The 24993-nt window shown below is 43.3% G+C and overlaps 1 protein-coding gene across 1 annotated transcript; it reads left to right on the top strand.

Annotated features, from left to right (window-relative positions):
• The first annotated feature begins 5073 nt into the window (after positions 1-5073).
• rasd1 (RAS, dexamethasone-induced 1) lies at positions 5074-7561 on the top strand. Its single transcript, XM_059979594.1, has 2 exons — positions 5074-6351; positions 6525-7561. The coding sequence occupies exons 1-2, from the start codon at positions 6081-6083 to the stop codon at positions 7049-7051; spliced, it is 798 nt and encodes a 265-aa protein (XP_059835577.1). The 5' UTR covers positions 5074-6080; the 3' UTR covers positions 7052-7561.
• The last annotated feature ends 17432 nt before the right edge of the window (positions 7562-24993 follow it).

Below are 24993 nucleotides of genomic sequence, written 5' to 3'. Positions count from 1 at the left end.
GCTAATGCTTTACCTCAGTATAACCTTCCTGTACAAACCCATGTCCTTTTCATCTCTTAATAACTAAATAACTTGAATATTCTTGATCAGTGAGCCTTGTGAACATATTCTTCCTCACCTTGGTCTAAATGATGATTCTTTATTTTGTGACTGTGACCCCAAGTTCTTGAGATCCCAGAAGAGAAAATATTAAATCCCTGTCAAATGGTACAAATTTCAATGTATGTCCCATTCTTATAAACTCTACAGTGCAGACGCAGATGGGTTAATCCCTCATGGGAGCACAAGTCCTCCGCCACAAGAAGCAGCAACAAGTGCAGGTGAATCGGTCCCTGGCACCTGATCCATCAATTAATAAGATCCCCATTGATAGGGCCATAAAGACCACACAATAGCCACTGCTCTACATACTGCCCTTACACATCTTAGCAGAAGGATGCTTATGTGAGAATGCTGTTCTTGGACTGCAGTTCAACACCATAGTTCCATTCAGGCTTGACAAGAAGCACAGAGACCTTGGCCTTGACCCTGCCTCGTACAGCTGGATCCTGGACTTCCTGTCAGATTGACGGCAGGTTGTAAGAGTGGGCTCCCTCACCTCTACCCCTCTGACCCGCAACACAGGTGCCTCTCAGGGTTCGGGTGATACTGCTCACCTCCCCTGGTTTGGGTGACACTGCTCACCACCCCTGGTTCGGGTGACACTGCACACCTCCCCTGGTTCGGGTGATACTGCTCACCTCCCCTGGTTCGGGTGACACTGATCACCTCCCCTGGAAGCACAGAGATCTCGGCCTTGACCCTGCCTCGTACAGCTGGATCCTGGACTTCCTGTCAGATTGACGGCAGGTTGTAAGAGTGGGCTCCCTCACCTCTACCCCTCTGACCCGCAACACAGGTGCCTCTCAGGGTTCGGGTGATACTGCTCACCTCCCCTGGTTCGGGTGACACTGCTCACCACCCCTGGTTCGGGTGACACTGCACACCTCCCCTGGTTCGGGTGACACTGCACACCTCCCCTGGTTCGGGTGACACTGCACACCTCCCCTGGTTTGGGTGACACTGCTCACCACCCCTGGTTCGGGTGACACTGCACACCTCCCCTGGAAGCACAGAGACCTTGGCCTTGACCCTGCCTCGTACAGCTGGATCCTGGACTTCCTGTCAGATTGACGGCAGGTTGTAAGAGTGGGCTCCCTCACCTCTACCCCTCTGACCCTCAACACAGGTGCCTCTCAGGGCTGCATACTGCAGTATCCCATGACTGCATCGCCACCCACAGCTCTAATCTGCTAATTAAATTTGCCGACGACACTACATTGATTGGCCTTATCTCAAACAATAACGAGGTGGCCTACAGGGAAGAAAACATCTCTCTGACACTGTGGTACCAAAAAAAAACCTCTCCCTCAATGTCGCAAAAACAAAGGAGCTGGTTTGTGGACTACAGGAGGAATGGGGACGGGCTAACCCCTGGACATCAATGGACCTGGGGTTGAGAGAGTGAACAGCTTTAAGTTGCTCGGCATCTACATCACTGAGGATCTCATGTGGTCCGTGCTCACCAGCTGTGTGGTGACAAATGCACAACAGTGCCTCTTTCACCTTAGACGGCTGAGGAAGTTGGGTATGGACCCCTCAAATCCCAAGAACTTTATAAAGGGGCACAACTGAAAGCATCCTGACTGGCTGCATCACTGCCCGGTTTGGGAACTGTACGTTCCTCAATCGCAGGATTCTGCAGAGAGTGGTGCAGACAACCCAGGTTATATGTAGTTGTCAACTTCCCATGATTCAGCACATTTACAAAGGCAGGTGTGTAATAAAGGCCCGTAGGCTCATTGGGGACCCGAGTCATCCCAACCACAATCTATTCCAGCTGCTACCATCTGGGAAATGGTACCACAGCATTAAAGCCAGGACCAACAGGCTCCGGGACAGCTTCTGCCACCAGGCCATCAGACTGATTAACTCACACTGACTTGAGTGTATTCTATGTCACATTGACTGTTCTATTTATTATAAATTACTATGATTACACATTGCACATTTAGACAGAGATGTAACGTAAAGATTTTACTCCTCCTGTATGTGAAGGATTAAGAAATAAAGTCAATTCAAGACATAGGAGCAGAATTAGGCCATTAGGACCATTGGGTCCCCTCCACCATTCCAACCTGGCTGATCTATTATCCCTCTCAACCCCATTATCCTGTCTTATTCCTTGTCTTCACTCAGAAATGCCAAAACAACCAAATCATCAAAAGTAGGCAGAATAAGTTTATATTGGCATGATTTTCTTATTGAAGGAGCGTGGAATCCATTTGTTTTTTTTTTTGCTTACTTACAGTCCATTGCGCCACTGGCACTTAGGGGACTAATGAAGGTCCTCCATCTCTGTCCATGCCGTCGTGAAAGATTCTTCATTGCTGTTTCATAACTTTGTTTTGACCAGTCAGGGTTGTTAGATCTGAGCTGAACCCAGGAACCTAGAGGACGGCGGACCACTCTTAGTCTGGCCTCTACCCTTTGACCTGTTTGGCATGGGTGACCCTACCAAGAGCCAAAACTGACTCCAGCCAACATAGCACTCCGGGTCATTGAGGTCCGCAGGCCTCCAAACCAGGCCCAGGCTACGGTCCTCTTTGAGGTGTTTGATTTTTGACAATTGTGAAATCTTTAGTGCAGAAAATGCGAATGCACAGTGAATGATATGATTATTACCACCACTGACCCCTAAAACAGAAACAGAAAATGTTGGACAGATACTGCTGGAGAGAAACACTTCAAAAGAATCTTGCATTTTCTAAGGAAAAGCACAAGAATTTAATGAAACTGTAAATCTGAAATACAAATGGATGCTGAAAAGGATCATAAGTAAATAAGTACATTTATTATTAAATACATATACGTCACCATATATAGCTCTGATATTCATCTTTTGCAGGCATACACAGTAAATTAAAGAAAGACTATAGAATTAATGGAAGACCGTACCCAACGGGGGGGGGGGGGGGGAGAGGGGGGAGGCGGAGAGAGAAAAAAATTAATAACAATAAGTATGGAGAACATGAGATGAAGAGTCATTGATAGTGAATTCATAGGTTATAGGGACGGTTCAGTGATGCGGCAAGTGAAATTATCCCCTCTGGTTCAAGAGGCTGATGGTTAAGGAGTAATAACTGTTCCTGAACCTGGTGATGTGCGTCCTGAGGCACCTGTACCTCCTTGCTGCTGACAGCAACGAGAAAAGAGCAAGTTCTGGGTGGTGCTGGTCCTTGATGATGGATGCGCTCTTCTGAGCCAGTAATCCGCGGAGACGTGCTCAATAGTAGGGAGGCTTGACCCGGGAAGTACTAGGCCATATCCACTATTTTTTGTAGAATTATTCGTTCAAGGGCATTGGTGTTTCTATACTAGGCCGTGATGCAACCAGTCAATAAACGCTCCACCAGCGTTTGACAAAGTTTTCTGAGGAGGTAGAAGTGCTGCAGGGCTTTCTTCGTAAGTACATTTACGTGCTGCGTCCAGGGCAGATCCTCAGAAATTATAACTCGGAGGAATTTTAAGTCGCATTCAAACTTCTACGGGTTTCATAGGAAAGGCTCCATCTACCTGAAAATCTAGAAGATTTCCTGTGCTCAGAGGCTACCTGACTAACTGCATTTTTCCCACTTTCTTTCTCGCTATTATAGTGTTTAATCTTCATGGCCTGAATAATTTACTGGATAACGGTTTATTTATAATCTTGGCGAAAAATGAAAGATCATAAATCACCCGCAAAGAACAAAGTGCCTAGCCAAAGGACTTGACATGTCAGAGACTGTTGTGACACTATTTATATTAAGATGCAGAGTCGCCAGTAGAACAGGGACGAGTGAAAGAGAAATCACCGTAATTGACAGCAACTCGATGATAGGACAGCGGCACCGTCACAACATGAGCTGCGACTTCTCGCCCCGCTCATCGCTGAACGTCGGGCAAAGTACAGTTCAGTAAATGGTCTTGGTGCTTTTCTGTCAACAGCGCCGAGCCACACTCTCTGTGTGTTTCACTCTGCAGCCTTTAAAACAACAGCTCTCGTCAAACCTGCATCCTTTAAAAAAATAGTTCTCGTCAAATTTAGCTAAGTTCAGCTTTTCAAAAAGTCACCAGCATTGTAAACGAAGAAAGCTAATCATTAACTAATAGTTTATTAAGCATCATTTACTACCATTCCCCGTCACATGGCCAGTTGTATCCAGACCGCTGCCTGATGATTTATGGTTGATTCTCATTTAAAGCCATATAACTTCAGACTATCGATTACAGCTCCTGATTCTCATTTCCTTTGCCGTTTTCACCGCTTAATGCAATTTACCAATGAATTCACGTGTTTGTGTAAATTGTGACAGCTTTGACTAATGGGAGTGTCTGTTATGTAAAGTGACAACAGTCAACATACCTGAGCGAAGCCGGCTGCTGAGCCAAGCACCCGGTTATCGTATGAAATTGGCGGAATGAATTGTTGAATAATTTATAGTTTTGGAGGCAGACAGTAATTGCAGCTGGCTCTGTGAAGATGTGAATTCACTTTAAAGTGCAGTTCATATGCAATTTATAATTAGTCAAATGTAAAACGGATGCTTACACTTTCAGAATATGGAAGCTCTGAAAAAAGGAGACGGCCATGGCACGTCAACACGGTCCCCTTCTCCCCAGATGCTGTCTGACCTGATGAACATTCGCAGCATTTTTCCCATTTTATTTCAGCTGTCCAGCATCTGCAGTGTTTTGCAGTAGGGCATAGGAATTGACGCTTGGTTCGGAAAAGGCAGCCTTATCACACATTGTAACTATGCTCACTGATCAAATGCCACCCGAACCCCAGTTTAGAATGATAACAACTGCCCCCCCAACAGGTAATCGCAGGGTGAGGAGGATCAATAGATGGCCAGAATCAGCAAAGGTGTGAAATTATCTCCCGGTATATTGTTCACTTACCTTCTGTTGTTTAAGTGGCAATCACTTTGAGTTAAGTGGGTTAACATTTACCTATCGCGGCAGATGAAGGAATTTCAGACCAAAGTCCGTCACCTAGTCTTCAGCCACTCATAAACACAAGGGATTCTGCAGATGCTGAAAATTTTGCGCAACACATACAAAAATGCTGGAGGAACTCAGCAAAGCATGGCTACATCTGTAGAGGAGAATAAACAGTCGACGTTTCCCGCTGAGAACCTTAATCAGGTCTGTGTGCGTGCGTTGTTCGGCCGCTCATCATCTGGAATTTTTTCTGTAACGATGGACTGTGAAGCCGCCACAGCTCCAATAGTTGTCTATGCTTCAGGCATGCGTTTACACGCGCAGAATGCATTCGGCGGGCTTAGTACGGACAGAGGTATCGGTGGCGTAAAGAGGGAAGAGTGATTACAAGAAAAACACAAGGCAAAGGATAAAGTAATATTTATTGGGTCTCTGTGGGTGAACTCTGTAGAAAGCAGAGGTTAACGGGACCGGAGCCCTAAATCCCGATCCGAAGTATTATAAACACGCATTCTGCTGTAAGTTATTTATACAGATGTCCCCTTACACCAGGGGAACCCTGTCACCGTCTGGATGTAAATGCTCACACAATCGTCTGCGTAAGCCATTTATCCCTTTCAGAAATCACTCTTTCAGTAACCGTTCGATTTATCTTAAACGCAAAGACTGACAAGAGGTAGGGAGGGATATTTACAACTCGATTCAGCGAGGAGAAGTCGGTGCGGAGAACCGTGTCAGCGTGTTGGATCAATAACTGACTGAGCGAGCTTGCTGCTCTCCCCCTTGCTCCAATTCCAAACAAGGCTAAAGTGCCCAGAACACCGTTGCTGACGTTCGCCCGCTCTCAGATATACTGGGTGCTGGTGTTTACTTTCAACACGTGGCTGCCTCGTCATGACACACTCCGTGCCCAGTATAAAAGGGGGCGTTAGCGCGCCGTCCAGTTGTCGAGCAGCTTCTTGCTTGAGCTGCCGTGCTAGGTTTCAGACCGGCTCCCAGCACTGTCTGCCGCGGTCCAGTACAGCTGCTTCTTCCCGCTCACAGTCGCTCGGGTAATGATTAAGAAGATGTCGCCTTGCGAGACCGAAGTGAACGTCCCTACCAAAAACTGCTACCGGATGGTCATCCTCGGGTCCTCCAAAGTGGGCAAAAGCGCCATCGTATCTCGATTCCTCAACAGCAAGTTCGACGACCAGTATACGCCGACCATCGAGGATTTCCACCGCAAGTTTTACAGCATTCGAGGCGACATCTATCAGCTGGATATCCTGGACACGTCGGGAAACCACCCCTTCCCGGCCATGAGGCGCCTCTCCATCCTGACAGGTGAGGAGCGGCCGGTTTCGAGATCGAGGAAGCCAAAGGGCTAGAGTGTTGGGGTGGGGAGGCAAGATCATAAGCACGGTTGCTGAAGCGTAGCGGCTTGACCAGGTTTGGGGGGTGAGTGCCTAAATCCTCAGTGCCTAAATCCTAAAGTTTATCTTTTGTTTCGGTTACAGGGGATGTGTTCATCTTGGTTTTCAGTCTGGACAACCGCGACTCCTTCGAGGAGGTGCAGCGACTGAGGCAGCAGATCCTGGAGACGAAGTCGTGTCTGAAGAACAAAACCAAAGAGAACATTGAAGTGCCCATCGTAATTTGCGGCAACAAGAGCGACCGGGACTTTTACAGAGAGGTGCCGAGGGAGAAGATCGAGCAGCTGATAGACGGCGACACCAAGTGTGCTTACTTTGAAATCTCGGCCAAGAGGAACACAAAGGTGGACGAGATGTTCCAGACCCTGTTCACCATGGCTAAGTTGCCCAGCGAAATGAGTCCAGATCTCCACAGGAAGGTGTCAGTGCAATACTGTGACATCCTGCACCGCAAGACCTTCCGCAGCCGTAAGATTAAAGACGAGGACGCGTACGGAATCGTGGCGCCGTTCGCCCGAAGACCGAGTGTGCACAGCGACCTGATGTACATTAAGGAGAAGACGATCAGCGGCGCCCACGCCAGGGACAAGGAGCGCTGCGTGATCAGTTAAACCCGCTTCGGGGCCCCGAAAGGGACGCAGTTTACTAGTTCCGAAGGACATGTTTGGCCCGTTATCCACGGTGTAAACGAAATGGTGGCGGACGGTTTTCAGAGACAGGCGTGGTGCTTGCACTGCCGCCGAGAGCGGTGCTCGCTCAACACCGCAGTCGAGCGCTGGCGGAGCCCTACTCTGCTGCCTCTCCCAGCGTCAGGTGTGGGCGAAAGAACTGCGAGAGAAATGAACACCAAATGACACTCACGGGGCAGAGGAGAGGGTATTTTTTACTCAATTCTCATTCCCCCTCCCCCGAAGAATATTCATTGTGTCGTATTGACTGTGAAGTATTCGTACTTGAGGTTTTTAATTTATTTAAAAGACTAATATTGATTTGTACAAACTTGCAGTACAATACGTAACAGAATGTTTACAATCGGCAACAGTTTGTTGCATAAAGGCACTAATGTTGTACTTGCAAAAAATGAACAAAGTCTTATAACTTTTTAAAATAAATGTTTTGAAATTTAATCTCTGGTGTGATGCCTACTGATTTTTTAAAGTAGTGAATGGATTTGCATCATTGCTTAACCTTCAAGTTAGTTTTATTAGACGGTTTAGAGGTAGGGAGAGGTTGGTTGGCTTGGAAGTAGCGGGATATGTGATGAAATTCACCCAAACAACATCTGCGAACTGAACCAATTCCTTAAACCTGATCGGAAAGGGATCAGTGTTTATGACATTCAGGTAGATTGTCCCCTTAACGCAAACAAAACGATGATACCTCACAAAGGGTGTAAGAATCTCCCATTAGGTTGACAGAGCAACTGTACACAACCCCCCCCCCCCCCAAGAATTCCACTACTTAGATAATAGCCATTGAAAAGGAATCAAATACTTAACCCGCATACTCCGAGCACGATTGGCGATTTCAAAGTCCCTTTGATGTGCAAAATAAAAGCACAGGGGGATTTACCGATGCAGGTTCTGAACATTTAGGAATACCCGCGGGCTATACTCGACTTCACAAAAGTTACTCTATTCTTTTCGATGGAGCCGGATTTCGCTATAGGATAATTCATGAATGCGTCTGCATTGCAAATTTAGGGTCTTAGCACGGAAATAGGTCATTCGGCCCACTCCTTCATATGGACTAAGGCTCTCTCCGCCCCCCACCCCGGCTGGTTCCTATCTGCCTAGCATTTCACCCATATCCACCTAATTATTTTCCTGTCCATTAACCTGCCTTTTAACAACGCGCGCGCGCGCGCACACACGCAACTGGAGGGAATCAGCAAGTCAGGCCAGCATTTACTGAGTGGAATAAGCAGTCAACGTTTCAGGCTGAGACAAGTTTCTCCGCATAACGTTGCTGGAGATTTCCAGTCCTTGCAAAATCTCCTTTAAACATTGTAGTCGACCCGTCTGTACCACTTCTGCACAATCTGAATGAAAATCTGTCTCCTTTCACCTTAAACGTATGCACGCTAGTTTTAGACTCCCTTACTCTGGGAAGAAGACTGTGACCATCCGGCCCATCATGTATAATCTATAAAGTCACTCTTCAGCCTGCTTTGCTCCAGGGAATACTGTCCCAGCCTATCCAGTCTCTCCTTATAATTCAAGACCTCCAATCCGGGTAACATCTCTGATGAACTTTCTCTGCGCCCTCACTGGGATAATCACAAATTGTCTAGAGCAGGATAAGCAGACTTGCAGACAATATTCCACGTGCAGTCTCAGACAATATTCTATACACCTTTGATGTGCTTAGAACCAACATGTTTAAAACCCTATTGTATATATAGACACATTTTTAACAATAAAATTAAAGTATTTCTACAGATGAAATGAAATTGCTCTCTGAATCACAGGGCTTGTGCAATAGAGGGAGATGGACAAACTGGCATTGTTTTCTCTGGAGTGACAGAGATTGAGAGGAGACGAGGCAGAAATTTAATATGAGAGCATTGAAGTATTCAGCTAGTGGATGGAAATGTTTAGTAGAAAAGAAAATGTGTTCAAGGTAAGAGGAAGGACTTTCAGATATATGCAGGGCATTTTACTAAGAGACTGGTGGGTGCCTGGTCCGTGATGCCAGGGGTGCTGGTGGGAGATGATGTTCTGCATACTATGTAATGAAAAGTAAAAAAAAGGGTGGGGGCACTTCCGCAACACATTTCACTAGCTAGAGATATTATAAATGCACTAAAGCCATCTCAGAGATTGAAATGCAGTTGCTGCTGGAGCATAATGAATTGGGCAGTAGTGTAGTAATGACTCAGAGAGGCATTCCCTTAGCTGAGGCCTAGTGTTGAATACATATTAGTCAAAGCAGTGGATGACATCAGCTTTCCTCTACCAAGTACTGCCAGGAGACTTTTACACTTACTAAATTTTCAGGATGGAGGTATTGCTTGGTAGACCAGCAATTATTGTCCATTTTTCATTGTCTTTGAGTAGATGGTGTGCCACTTCCTTAAGCCACTGAAGATGTTCCTCCTATGCTCAGAGGTGGACCGTTCCAGGACTTACACTCAGCATTGAGGAAGGTGCCGTGATCTACTTTCAAGCTAGGGTGGTGTGTGACTTGAACTGTACTCGTGTCACCCCCCCCCCCCCCCACCCACCGTCCTGATGAAAAAAGTTATGAGTCTGGCAGGTCAGAGCACCAAGGCAAACAACTACAGTGCATATTCCAAATGAATCACAGAATCAGAAAATGAACAACACATCCCATCCCATCATATTTGTAAATCCACTCCCACCAACCCTTCTAGCACCAGGTCTGGCACTCTGAAGGATACAAGAACATAATTATTAAATCATTTATAATTTAAGATCTTGGTGAAAACGAAACATTCTTTAACTAACTGAGATAAATCACCAGATTAGCTCTAAACTACATAATCAAATCAATGATGGGAGGATGGGAGATTCGTTGCAACTGCAGTATATGGGAGTTTATGGGCATTTTGTCCAAGTTAAATGCATTTGACTACAATTCGAGGAGCTTTAAATCCATGTTAAAGGCTGCAGTTACTACTCTGGAATGAAAGAGGAGAAACTTACCTGGCCCTTTTGCTTCAGGAGGCAATCACACCCTTTAGGTTAAATGCTTTAGAACCAACACGTGATCAGAGATAGAAGTGTATGACTGAGGTATGGGAATCCAAGAGATTATAATATGGGATTCTCCGTCCCTGCCCTTGTCCAATAAGTTTGAGGTCCTCATAACTCTTTGAGATAAATGTGGAGTTGCAGAGACAAGTAAACTGACCATGACACCATGGTACAGAAAGCTATTTAAGCTTTCTGTGAAGGTCTCTTCACAGACCTCCGTTGATGCCCCTGCCTACTCCCATCCCTATCTATTATTTTAGTCTGGTTCTCTTGTTCTCTCTTTTTTTTCCCCCTCACTATAATCTTCCCCCCCCCCCCCCAGCCCTATCTTTCTTTCTTTTTTATTTCCCATAATTCTCCACCTTCCCCCAAGCCTATTTCCCTCCAGCCTATCACTTCCCGGCTCTCTACTTTATCCCCCCTCCCCCCACTTCTTATCCCCCCTCGACCATCCCATGTTACTTCACTCCCGATGAAGGGTTTTGGCCCGAAATGTCATCACTACCTCCCCCCATAGATGCTGTCTGGCCTGCTGAGTTCTGCCGGCATTTTGTGTTTTTATTTATTTCCAGCATCTGCAGATTCACTCGTGTTGCCAAGCTATTTAAGATGTTGTGTGAAACAGTATTAAAGAGGCAGGCATTTGTAATAATGGCTAAATTGCTAATAGAAACTGATGAGTCATAGAGTCAAAAAGTTCGTGGTAAAGAAGGACACCTAGAAAACATTAACCAGATATAAGAAAGTCAGTGTGGGTTTAATGCAAGGACGATTGTGTTTAAGAAAAAAAGCTACTGGAGGTTTTTTTGAAGGTACATCTGGAAGGCTAGGTAAAGGAGAACCAGTGAACCTGGTGTATTTTGATTTTCAGAAGGGTTTTGATGCAAAATTAAAGCTCATTTTATTGGAGATTCCAAGCATGAACAGGTTGAAAATTGGTTGATGGACAGGAAAGAGAGTGGCAATAAATCTTTTTTAGTGTTGCAGATGACTAGTGGGCTACTGAAGAAATCCATGCCTGGGTGCCAGCTATTCACAACATACAATAATGATCTGGATGAGGAAAATGAATGTAATACTTATAAGTTTACCAGTGAGAGGAGATGAGGATAGACTAAATCTGGATTCAATTAGGGTTTGGAATTAGAGGGGATTGTACTGTCACCTTCCTGTACATTGGGTACGAGAATGTTTCTCTTCCTTGGAAAGCCTAGAAGCAGACTTCATTATTTCAGGATACATAGTAAACTGTTTAGGATCAAAAGGGGGAGAGCTGACTCGACTCTGCTCAGTGTGGTGAATCTGTGAAAGGCAGTGGAGGCTACTTACCGGGTATACAATCTTCTGCAAATAACAAATTGCCCAATATTATACTGCCTAAGTATTTCTCCAACTTAAGTCCTCGTTATTCTGCCTTCATGATCTCCCTTTTTTCCAGTTTATTAAGTTTTGAATGATCACTTTCAAAACCCTTTGCAGATTGCACCTTCCCATCCCAAACCGCAACCTACCACAATATTTTTGCAAGGCCTAATAAATTTATATCTTCTCCCATGCTACATGATCCTGCAATTCTGGCTTTCAGCTACTATAATTCCAAACATGTTCTGTTACACATTCTCTCTCCGTCTTTACCTGCTAATGCATGTTTCATCGAGCTCACTGTGTACCCCCGCCATTTAAAAGAATAACTTTTCATTTCCTTCTTTTACTTTGAAAAAGAAATCTGGACACTGTTGACTTTAAAGTCATTTCATAAATGCAAGTCATTATTATGTTTGCAAAGTCTCTCAACTTATTTCTTCCCAAGACTTCCAACTACTTTTTTTCAGGGTATAAACTAATAGCTTGAATGGAGAATAGAGTCATTGAAAAGCAGCATGAATATCACAGACTATGGTTATACCCAAAGGAGCAATATTTTCACTAGATATATTATCATGCATTTTAAATTCATAAATTAACTGTCTAAAAATTGCTAATAAAAAAGCTCCAATGACTAACTCACCGTTGTGGTCATAAACCAAGTTTACCATTGCGTACAACATCAAAGGAGTTTTAAAGTATATATGTAAAAGTGACACTTTCAGATGCCTACGTGTATAATAAAGTTGAGCTTCTCCTCAAAAGTCATTTCATGTTCCTTACAAACTCTGTAGCACATTACTGCTAAAAACTGCATGTCCCTACAGTTAAACATTAATCTGTTTGATGTAATTTGGATCAGAATCAAAACGAAAGGCACTTTCTGAAAACTAAATGAAAATGGAACAAAAATTGAAAACCTTCTCAGGAAAACGTTTTCATTTACTAAAAACAGGTTAAAACTTGGATTAAATTACAAGCAGATTTTTTTTTTAATTTTGTATAATTACACACACACACAAAGATGGCGTAGATTTCAAAAGTAACATGCCTTTGTCAGGAACATTCTGAACTTGGCTTCTTCGAACTCTGCATGCAGTTATATGTCATTTCACATTCTCAAGAGTTGTCTAAACATTTGTTTTTGTCACAAGTTTTTCTAAATAAAAATGTAATAACTGGTGACTCAGTGTCATAAATGGTGTATGACTTCTAGTAATTTAACTCATTTTTAAAAGTAGTTTTCTCAGAGTTTATAGAAAGATAGAAAATGTAGAAACCTAGAAAACCTACAGCACAATACAGGCCCTTCAGCCCACAAAGTTGTGCCGAACATGTCCCTGCCTCAGAAATTACTAGGCTTACCTATAGCCCTCTATTTTACTAAGCTTCATGTATCTATCTAAAAGCCTCTTAAAAGACCCAATCACATCCACCTCCACCACCGTTGCCGGCAGCCCATTCCACGCACTCACCACTTACCCCTCACATCTCCTCTGTACCTACTGCCAAGCGTCTTAAACCTGTGTCCTCTTGTGGCAACCATTTCAGCCCTGGAAAAAAGCCTCTGACTGTCCACACGATCAATGCCTCTCATCATCCTGTACACCTCTATCAGGTCACCTCTCATCCTCCTTCGCTCCAAGGAGAAAAGGCCGAGTTAACTCAAACTATACTCATAAGGAATGCTCCCCAATCCAGGCAACATCCTTGTAAATCTCCTTACTATGGCTTCTACATCCTTCCCATAGTGAGGTGACAGGAACTGAGCACAGTACTCCAAGTGGGGTCTGACTGGGGTCCTATATAGCTGCAACATTACCTCTCGGCTCCTAAATTCAATTTCACGATTAATGAAGGCCAATACACCGTATGCCTTCTTAACCACAGAGTCAACCTGCGCAGCTGCTTTGAGCATCCTATGGACTCGGACCCCAAGATCCCTCTGATCCTCCACACTGCTAAGAGTCTTACCATTAATACTATATTCTGTCATCATATTTGACCTACCGAAATGAACCACCTCACACTTACTGGGCTGAACTCCATCTGCCACTTCTCAGCCCAGTTTTGCAACCTAACAATGTAACCTCTGTAACCTCTGGGCTGTAACCTCTGACAACCCTCCACACTATCCACAACATCACCAACCTTTGTGTCATTTTGTCATTCTTTGTGTTGAATGAGACTGTTAGAAGTTCATCAAGTGTGATATGAATCAAAGAAAAAATTATGCTTACAGAGCAAACCCAATGCAGGATCATATTTCTAGCAATAATTCTAATTCATCTGCAATTACTGTAGTGCAATAATTAACTCTGCCTAGACTAACTAGTGAGATCACACCAAGACAATGTTCAATTTTGGTTATCATAGACAAAATATACATGCTTTGGAAGAAAAATAAAACTGTAAGAGCTGATTCAAAATCCATGAATTAGTAAAACTCAAATTGTTAGTGTTTGAAGTCAGCAGGGTGCAAGGATTTCACTGAGAATTAGAAATACTGAAGGTGCTAATTTCACTATAGCATGGTAAGGTGCTAGTTGTGTGTAAAATTGTTTCAACCATAACTACAGCAGTTCAAACAATATTGCCAATGCATTGGGACATTTTAAAACACTGCAATTGTAGCCTTCAGCACATCCTGTAGGTTAGACTGTGACAGAGACATAGTTCCTTACTCATGTTAATTTCTAAGTTGTTGACCCAATCTGGGGTCAATAGACAATAGATGCAGAAGTAGACCATTCGGCCCTTCGAGCCTGCTCCGCCATTTTGAGATTATGGCTGATCATCTACTATCAATACCCGGTTCCTGCCTTGTCCCCATATCCCTTGATTCCCCTATCCATAAGATACCTACCTAGCTCCTTCTTGAAAGCATCCAGTGAATTGGCCTCCACTGCCTTCCGAGGCAGTGCATTCCAGACCCCCACAACTCTCTGGGAGAAGAAGTTTTTCCTTAACTCTGTCCTAAATGACCCACCCCTTATTCTCAAACCATGCCCTCTGATACTGGACTCTCCCAGCATCTGGAACATATTTCCTGCCTCTAACTTGTCCAATTCCTTAATAATCTTATATGTTGCAATCAGATCCCCTCTCAATTTCCTTAATTCCAGCATGTTCAAGCTCAGTCTCTCTAACCTCTCTGCGTAAGACAGTCCTGAAATCTCAGGTATTAACCTTGTGAATCTACGCTGCACTTCCTCTACAGCCAGGATGTCCTTCCTTAACCCTGGAGACCAAAACTGTACACAATACTCCAGGTGTGGTCTCACCAGGGCCCTGTACAAATACAAGATGATTTCCTTGCTCTTGTACTCAATTCCCTTTGTAATAAAGGCCAACATTCCATTAGCCTTCTTCACTGCCTGCTGCACTTGCTCATTCACCTTCAGTGACTGATGAACAAGGACTCCTAGATCTCTTTGTATTTCTCCCTTACCTAGCTCTATACCATTCAGATAATAATCTGCCTTCCTGTTCTTACTCCCAAAGTGGATAACCTCACACTTATTCACATTAAACATCATCTGCCAAGTATCTGCCCACTCACCCAGCCTATCCAAGTCACCCTGAATTCTCCTAACATCCTCATCACATGTCACACTGCCACCCAGCTTAGTATCATCAGCAAATTTGCTGATGTTATTCTCAATGCCTTCATCTAAATCATTGATGTAAATCGTAAACAGCTGTGGTCGCAATACCGAGCCCTGTGGCACCCCACTAGTCACCACCTGCCATTCTGAGAAACACCCATTCACCGCTACCCTTTGCTTTCTATCTGCCAACCAGTTTTCTATCCATGTCAATGTCTTCCCCCCAATGCCATGAGCTTTGATTTTACCCACCAATCTCCTATGTGGGACCTTATCAAATGCCTTCTGAAAATCGAGGTACACTACATCCATTGGATCTCCCTTGTCTAACTTCCTGGTTACATCCTCGAAAAACTCCTTAGATTAGTTAAGCATGATTTGCCCTTGGTAAATCCATGCTGGCTTGGCCCAATCCTATCACTGCTATCTAGATATGCCACTATTTCATCTTTAATAATGGACTCTAGCATCTGATGTTAGGCTGACAGGTCGATAGTTCTCTGTTTTCTCCCTCCCGCCTTTCTTAAAAAGTGGGATAACATTAGCCATTCTCCAATCAGCAGGAACTGATCCTGAATCTAAGGAACATTGGAAAATGATTACCAATGCATCTGCAATTTCCAGGGCCACCTCCTTTAGTACCCTAGGATGCAGACCATCTGGACCTGGGGATTTGTCAGCCTTCAGTCCCATCAGTCTCCTCATCACCGTTTCCTTCCTAATGTCAATCTGTTTCATTTCCTCTGTTACCCTATGTCCTTGGCCCATCCATACATCTGGGAGATTGCTTGTGTCTTCCTTAGTGAAGACAGATCTAAAGTACTTATTAAATTCTTCTGCCATTTCTCTGTTTCCCATAACAATTTCACCCAATTCATTCTTCAAGGGCCCAGCATTGTTCTTAACTATCTTCTTTCTCTTCACATAACTAAAAAAGCTTTTGCTATCCTCCTTTATATTCCTGGCTAGCTTGCGTTCATTCCTCATTTTTTCTCCCCGTATTGCTTTTTTAGTTAAGTTCTGTTGTTCCTTAAAAATTTCCCAATCATCTGTACTCCCACTCACCTTAGCTCTGTCATACTTCCTTTTTTTAAATGCTATGCAATCTCTGACTTCGTTTGTCAACCACTGTGGCCCCTTCCCCCTTTTGAATCCCTCCTTCTCCGGGGGATGAACTGATTTTGCACGTTGTGCATTATTCTCAAGAATACCTGCCATTGCTGTTCCACTGTCTTTTCTGCTAGGATATCTGTCCAGTCGACTTTGGCCAGCTCCTCCCTCATGGCTCCATAGTTTCCCCTGTTCAACTGCAACACTCTCACCTCTGAGCTGCCCTTATCCTTCTCAAATTGCAGATAAAAACTTATCATATTATGATCACTACCTCCTAATGGTTCCTTTACTGCAAGATCGCTTATCAAATCCTGTTCATTACATAACACTAAATCCAGAATAGCCTTGTCCCTGGTCAGCTCTTGTACAAGCTGTTCCAAGAATGCATCCCATAGGCACTCTACAAACTCCCTATCCTGGGGTCCAGCACCAACCTGATTCTCCCAGTTCACCTCATGTTGAAATCCCCCATAACTACTGCGACATTACCTTTGCCACATGCCAATGTTAACTCCCTATTCAACTTGCACCCAATATCCATGCTACTGTTTGGTGGCCTGTAGACAACACCCATTAGGGTCCTTTTGCCCTCACTGTTCCTCAATTCTATCCACACAGACTCCACTTCTCCTGATCCTATGTCCCCCCTTGCAAAGGACTGAATCTCATTCCTCACCAACAGGGCCACCCCACCCCCTCTGCCCACATTTCTGTCCCTACGATAGCAGGTATACCCTTGTACATTCATTTCCCAGGTCTGATCTCCCTGAAGCCATGTCTCCATTATCCCAACAACATCATAGTTACCCATTCGCACCTAAGCTTCAAGCTCATCCACCTTATTTCTGACACTTCATGCATTCAGATATAGAATTTTTAGCCCATTTCTCCTCTCTCTGTTTGAATCTCTGCCTATTGTGCTTAACCCAGTTCCCCGAACTCCCATCGGGCTATACGCCCCTAGAATTTTGTTGTCCTTCCTAAATTTAATTATTCTTTCTGCACATTTAATTCCATATTCCGTCAGACCATCCCTCTGTACATGTGTCCTCCTTATCACTTGTTCTGCCTCACCTTTCTCTACTACACACTTAATATTCCGGAACCGTGTAGTCCCTGCCTGTCCTTTATTTTTCAGCTCGCTATTCTCTCTCATATCCCCGCCGCCTGCAAATTTAGATTAAACCCCCCCCCCCCCAAGAAGCACTGGCAAACTTCCCTGCAAGAATGTTAGTACCGCTCCAGTTCAGGGTCCATGGCATAGAAAGGGTTGGGAACCCCTACTGTCACATATCCCATGATTTATATAGGTTGCGAGCATTTCTGTTGAGACTGATGTATTTTCCATCAATTTCAACTGTCTTAAAACAATATGATAAGAATAGGTGCACAGAGGGCACGGAGTGACCATCAACGGCTCCTCGGTAGAGATTGTTAAGAGCACCAAATTTCTGGGAGTTCACCTGGCGGAGAATTTCACCTGGTCCCTCGACACCAGCTCCATAGCAAAGAAAGCCCAGCAGCGTCTCTACTTTCTGCAAAGGCTGAGGAAAGTCCATCTCCCACCCCCCATCCTCATCACATTCTATAGGGGTTGTATTGAGAGCATCCTGAGCAGCTGCATCACTGCCTGGTTCGGAAATTGCACCATCTCTGATCACAAGACCCTGCAGCAGTGAATGAGCTCAGCTGAGAAGATCATCGGGGTCTCTCTTTCTGCCATCACGGACATTTACACTACACACTGCATCCGCAGAGCAAACAGCATTATGAAGGACCCCTCATACAAACTGTTTTCCCTCCTGCCATCTGGGAAAAGGCACTAAAGCATTCAGGCTCTCACGACCAGACTATGTAACAATTTCTTCCCCCAAGCTATCAGACTCCTCAATACCCAGAGCCTGGACTGACACCTTGCTGCCCTATTGTCCTGTTTATTGTTTATTGTAATGCCTGCACTGTTTTGTGCACTTTATGCAGTCCTGGGTAGGTCTGTAGTCTAGTGTAGCTTTTTTCTCTGTTTTTTTTTACATAGTTCAGTCTAGTTTTTGTACTGTGTCATCTAACAACATGGTCCTGAAAAACATTGTCTCATTTTTACTATGTACTGTACCAGCAGTTATGGTCGAAATGACAATAAAAGTGACTTGACTTGACTTGAGGTGCAATTGAGTGACTGCTTCTTAGGATAGCTTAGGGCCAAAGACAGGTAAGAGCAATTAGATTAAATAAAGGAGGAAGGCTTCCATGCTTTGCAACCACAGCTGAGTAAACCAAGTATTTACAACTTTAAGTGAATTTGATTGGTTACCCACAAAGCAATTTAAAAGAGTGCAAATCAGATGTCTGAAACTCCACAAAGGGAATATTGTTACTCTATCCATCTGCTCTAGTGAAGAATTAATTTACAGGATGAAATCACGGGGAGTTGTGCTTGCTTGATGCTCCCACTTGCATGTATACGTTTTTTGTTCACCTCCCCTCTCCCTAATGTGTTACTGAGCTAAAAACAAGAGATTCTGCAAATGCTGGAAACCTTGAGCAACACACACAAAATGCAGGAGAAACTCAGCAAGGCAGGCAGCACCTCTGGAGGGTAACAAACCATTCCGACATGTCAGTCCATAGCCTTCTCTACAGCCACACTCAGACTGGAGGAGCAGCACCTCATATTCCATATGGCTAGCCTCCAACCTGATGGTGTGAACATCAATTTCTCTAATTTCCAGCAAGTTCTAACCATCCAACTTCTTCTGTACTCTTTTTCTATTCACCATTCTGGTTCCCTCTCACCCCTTCTCATCTCCTCTCCTGCCCATCACCTCCGACGCCTCTCCTCTTTCCCTTTCTTCATGGTCCACTGTCCTCTATCAGATTTTTCAGCACTTAACCTCTTCCTCCTATCACCTTCCAGCATCCTATTTCAGTCCTTCCTCCCCCTGCCATTCCGTTCCCTTCCTTTCCAATCTTGATCAGGGGTCTCTGTCTGAAACATTGACTATTTATTCCCTTCCATAGATGCGCCCTGACTTACCGAGTTCCTTGAGCACTTTGTGCATGTTACTAATAAGCTATCAGCTCTACCTGCATTTGTTTTCTAAATTGTTCAAACATTTCAGTGGGTATATCTGATTAAGAAACTAATCATTCTGACTTGCCAAACCGGAATGGGTTTCTTGTCACGAAGGGGCATTTTACTATCTTAACTTCAAGCATAATTGCATTAAGAAGAAACTGACTGATAATAACTGACTCTGTAATTGCTTCTGATAATAGCTCTGGAGCATAGTTGTTCTGGATAATAATTATACTTGAACAATGATTTTGTTCTGTAGTCATTGTCCAAATCAGAGGTGTCACATATATTTGAACATTATAATTTTGGAAAGGACTTATTGCAGCAGGTAATGATTTTTTTTACATATTCCTGTACACAGTGATTATGTTCTCCATTGAAGGGTGTCTTTCCACAATGCCCACATTATCTAACCAGATATTTTGCACTCAGCCTTCTGGGCCAAATTATGTGTGGACACCAGTCATTTTTCAGAACATAAAATGAGTTTCACAAATAAATAACTTATAGCATATTATAGCAACCGGATTTAGGTCCATGATAATCATGATCAAAATCTTTCATTTGCATATCATTCTTTGCTATCCTGTTCTACTCCTGAACAAATATCACTATCTGTCGAATTGTTGCCAAACAAGCAAGCAGTTGAATCAGAGGAGACTGCAGATGCTGGAATCCATTGCAACCAACAAGATGCTGGAGGAACTCAGTGGATCAGGCAGCATCCGTGGAGGGAAGTGCAAGTTGATGTTTCAGATCGGCGCCCTTCACCTGGGTCAGAATGGGACTAGTGTGGAGACTAGTCTGGTACGGGTGGGCTGGGGCCAGGATTACGCCGTGGAAGAGTCAGGTGCTGTGATCACATTCCTAGTGGTAGATGGCCAATATATGTATTGTAACAAAACTCACATAGGGAGGGAGTGGTGGGCATCTTACACAATATAAAATAGAGACCTAGCAAATTCCCTGTGTTCACACGGGTTTTGCCACATCCCAGCACAATGGACTCCTCCTTGAACTGTGTGGCAACTATGAACTTTGCAAATTGAGACCTTTGGACCTATTTATTGCCGCTAGGTAACTGATGTGTGCTGCTCAGACTGAGGGCATCAGCTCACGGAGGAAATACACGTGGAAATAACATTTGCATTAGGGTGAATTGCCACAGCAATATGTTCAACATGCTCACGACGATGAGGAGCGCGCTTGACTTGGGTATCCAAACACCGAAACCAAATTAATTAATTGATGACTGAAAAAGTTTTGTTGTTTCATTTGGTGCGGCCTCGACAGCAAATGGACGGAAGCCCTTTAAAACCTACAAAATTTCTTTTTGCCTCCATTTACATATTAAAAACCATACACAAATTTCTATGGCACCTCCTTCTAAAGTCAATGTTAAAAACACAAACAAAAAAATGTTGCCCTTTGTGGCTGCAGCAGCTTATTAACATTCTATAACATTCTTTACTTTTTGTCCTTTAAATCAGGCAAGCTCTGGTGACTCATCAGTGTGTATTGGACAGATGACAGTTCAACTCCCGTCAACTGAATTCCAGACTGACTATAATTAGGCTTGCACACAACTGGTTCTAGAGCTTGTACTTTGACATGACTTTTTTATATAAACAATTGTTATGTGAAATAGAGCTTGTATATTACTGTTATTATCTCATAGTCATATATGATTCACAAACAAGTCAGTGCTGTTTATTTCAATCAAGTTTTATTACTGCTGTCAAGAGACAATAATTCGGTTTTGGCCTTACTGGCGATCGCATTGTACAAAATGTCCTCAGAATCCCAAAGACTAAGACAACTTAATTTCTTCATATCTAAAATAAAATTGTTCAAGACTGGCTTTGTATGTCAAATAATTTTACCCACTAGTGTCAATCATGCCATTTGAACAACTTTGCAAATCTATTATCTGAACACAAGAGTCACTCTTTGATCTTTATTTTTCGTTTGGTATTGTAAAAATGGTTTCAGTTTGCATTCCTTTACAGCTTTTCTTTGAAACTTCGAATCCTCAATCTTCAATAAAATAAATAAGGCTTTTAAACTCAGTATTTAGGTAACAAACCAATTTGTTTGAAACAATATTTTTTCTTGTTATATATACCCTATAAATACAGAGTACCATTCCTGTCCACCCTGTGGTTGATTGCATTATGTAAATGCAAAACACTTTAGCAAAAATAAGATTCTCTGCTGATGGAATGAAGAAAAATACTGCGATCTGTTAGCGGCAATTGCATCATATCCGGAACCATATTGACATTCAAGGTAGGTGACCGTTCATTCTCTAAAGTGCTTTAACTACAGCTGATGCTGCTCTCGTTCATTTACATTCCCTCCAAAATAGCATGATGTATACCTGTGGGAAACTTACCCTCCACGTTTTTATATTGCTAAGTACTGCCTCGAATCTGGTCCAGACCAATGAGAAGAAAGTTCCCATTATCAACACACTTTTAAGATTTCGTGATATGTCTCTGCTAGATACAGGTTTCAAATTTCCAATTAGACTATAATTTCATTATGGGTCAGGGCAACTTCCATGTCCTCATGGAGAAAATAATTACAGAAGATGAGAATGTGGATAAGCAGCAGAACCGTGGCTTTGTGGCTCAGGGAGCTATTCAAGAGGGGAGAGAGAAATGGGGATAGTATAGGCAGAGGAATAGAAAGCATTCTAGGATCAAGAATCAAGAATCAAGAATCAAGAATCTCGATGGCTCTTTTGTCAACCAACTGCCTTGGTCTGTGACATCTCATTTGACCTGCAGATGAAATTGGAGTGGGAAGGGAAAGATCAAGATCAACGTCATAGGAAGAAGAAAGTAAGCTATTCTGCTGAGGCAGTCTGAGTCATAAGGGACCAAATTAAATGCGAGACTAAAAAGATAATAATCTTTGGATCATTATCTGAGCCAGATAAAAATTAGCTCAGGGTAAATAAACTCAGACAGCCAAGCGTGTGGCACAAAGATTGGTGTGGGAGAAGTGGTTTTGAATTTGTGGGACAGTGGGATCCGTATTGGGGAAGGAGGGAGCTGTTCTGATGGGATGGGCACCACAGGAACCATGCAGGGTCCAGGGTCCTGGCAACTCACATAACCAGGATCGGGTTTTAAACTAAATCATTGTGGACTGGGTTTAAAAGCCTGGAGAAGTTTGGATGAAGGAGAGATTACTGAAGTCTCCAGAAGAAAGATTAAAATAGAAAGTTTACAAAGGATAAGAATTTAACTTCAGGGAACATGTTGAGACAAAATTGAAAAGGGTGGTGAGTACAGCACTTGAAGGTGTTATATTCAAATGCACGCAGTATACAAAATAAGGCAGATGGTCCTGAGCACAGCTAGAGATTGGCTGGCAGGTATAACGTAGTGGGCATTGCAGAGTTATGGCTGTAAGAAGATAGGGCGCCACAATAGTGTAACGGTTAGCATGACGCTAATTACAGCTTAGGGCATCGAAGTTTGGAGTTCAATTCCAGTGTCCTCTGTAAGCAAGTTTGTATATTCGGACTCTGGTTTCCTCCTACAGTCCAAATTCGTACTGGTTGGTAGGTTAACTGGTCATTGCAAATGAGGCTAGGGTTAAAAAGGGATGGATGGGTGCTGGGCAGTGCGGCTCGGTGAGACAGACGGCCGATACAATCCTGTATCTCTAAATATATAAATAATTACCAGAACAAGGATCTTAAAATCCACGGATACCCATCGTATCACAAGGACTGGCAAGTGGGAAAAGAGGGCAGTGTGGGTAGAAAAAAATCAAATTCTTAGAAAAAATTGTTATAGGGTCATAAGTTGTAGAATCCTTTGACTAGAGTTAATAAACTGTAAGGGTAAAAAGACCCTGATGGGAGTTACATATAGTGCTCCAAACTGTAGCCAGGATGTGGGACATAAACTATAATTCAAGATAGAAAAAACAAAAAGGGAAATGTTATGATGACCATGGAAGATTTCAAAATGTAGGTAGGTTTGAAAAATTAGGCTGTTGCTGGATCCTAAGGTCAGGAATTTGCAGAAGGCCTACAAGATGGTTTTTAGAGCAGCTTATGGTTGAGCCCACAAGGGAAAAGACAATTCTGGATTGAGTGTTGTGTAATGAACCAGATTTGATTTGGGCGCTTAAGATAAAGGAACCCTTATAATATGGAAGAATTCACCCTGACGTTTGAGAGGGAGAAGCTAATATCAGATGTATCAGTTTTACAGTTGAGTAAAGGTAACTACAGAGGCAGGAGAGAGGAACTGCCCAAAGTTGATTGGAAGGAGACACTGGTGGGATGACAGTACAATAGCAATGGCTGGGGGTTCCAGGAGTAATTGGAAGATTCAGGACAAGTTCAGCCCAAGGAAAGGAATTCTAACGGGACGATGAGGCAATTGTAACTGACAAGGGAAGTCAAACACAGCATAAAAGGAAAAGAGAGGGCATACAATATAGCAAAAAATAGTGGGAAGTTAGAGAATTGGGAAGCATTTAAAAACTAATAGAAGGCAACTAAAAAAAGAGAGAAAAGATGAAACATGAAGGTAAGCTAATAATATAGAAGATATCAAAAGTTTCTTTCCAACAATAAAAAGAATGAAAAAGGGGTAAGAGTGGATAATGGACTGCAGGAAAATGATGCTGAGGAGGTAGCAATGGGAACAAAGAAATTACTGATGAAGTGTTTTGTGTCAGTTTTCTCCGTGGAAGACATCAGCAGAAGCCAGAAATTCAAGAGGGTCATTCAAGCAAAAGTGAGTGTAGTCACTATTCTTAAAATGATACTTGGTAACCTGGAAGGTTTGAAGATAGATAAGTCACATGAATTAGATGGATGACACCCCAAGGTTCTGAAAGAGGTAGTTTAAGAGATGTGGAGGAATTAGTAGTAATCTTTGAAGGATCACTAAGTTCTGGAATGGCTCTGGAGGAAGAGAAAACTGCAAATGTTACTCCACTCTGTGAAGAGAGTGAGGAAAAAGACAGAAGATTATAGGCCAGTTAGTCTTTCTTCAGCAGTTGGTGAGATGTTAGAGTCCATTATTACAGATAAGGTATTAGGGTATTTGGAGCCCAAAGTTAGCATGCTTCCTTCAGGGGAAACCCCACCTGACAAATCTTTTAGAATTTTTTTGAGGCAGGCAGGATAGGCAAAGGAGAATCAGCGGATGTTGTTTACTTGGTTTTCAGAATGCCTTTAACAAGATGCCTCACCTAAGGTTGCTAAGCAGGAGCCTATGGTACTACAGGAAAGATATGAGCGCAGACAGAAGATTGGCTGACTGGCAGAAGGAAGTAAAGGCATTTTTTTCTGACTGGCAGTCGGTGACTGGTGGTGTTAGGTCCACTACCTTATACACAGTTTTGTGGCCAAGTTTGCAGACAATACAAAAATAGGTGGAGGCGTACATAGTGTTGAAGAAGCAGAAAATCTGCAGAAGGGATTGGACAAATCAGTTAAATGGGCAAAGTCACAGACAGAACACAGTATTGGGAAACATATGGGCATGCACATGCTAGAAGGAATAAAGCTGTAGACTATTTTCTAACAAATTTTCAGAAATTGGAGGTGCAACAGAACTTCCGAGTCCTGGTGCAGGATTCCCTAAAGATTAACCTGCAGGTTGAACTGGTAGTAAGAAAGGCAAGGTAGTTAGCAT

The sequence above is a fragment of the Hypanus sabinus genome, chromosome 9 (genome assembly GCF_030144855.1).
Source record: "Hypanus sabinus isolate sHypSab1 chromosome 9, sHypSab1.hap1, whole genome shotgun sequence".
NCBI classification, from domain to species: domain Eukaryota; kingdom Metazoa; phylum Chordata; class Chondrichthyes; order Myliobatiformes; family Dasyatidae; genus Hypanus; species Hypanus sabinus.
Note: the sequence above shows the minus strand (reverse complement) of the source record. Positions and strands in the feature narration are given on the sequence as shown.

Coding starts and splice junctions, on each gene's coding strand:
- rasd1 (XM_059979594.1), top strand. CDS start 6,081: ATGATTAAGAAGATGTCGCCTTGCGAGACCGAAGTGAACGTCCCTACC. Junction 6,352..6,524: donor GCGCCTCTCCATCCTGACAG/GTGAGGAGCGGC, acceptor TTTCGGTTACAG/GGGATGTGTTCATCTTGGTT.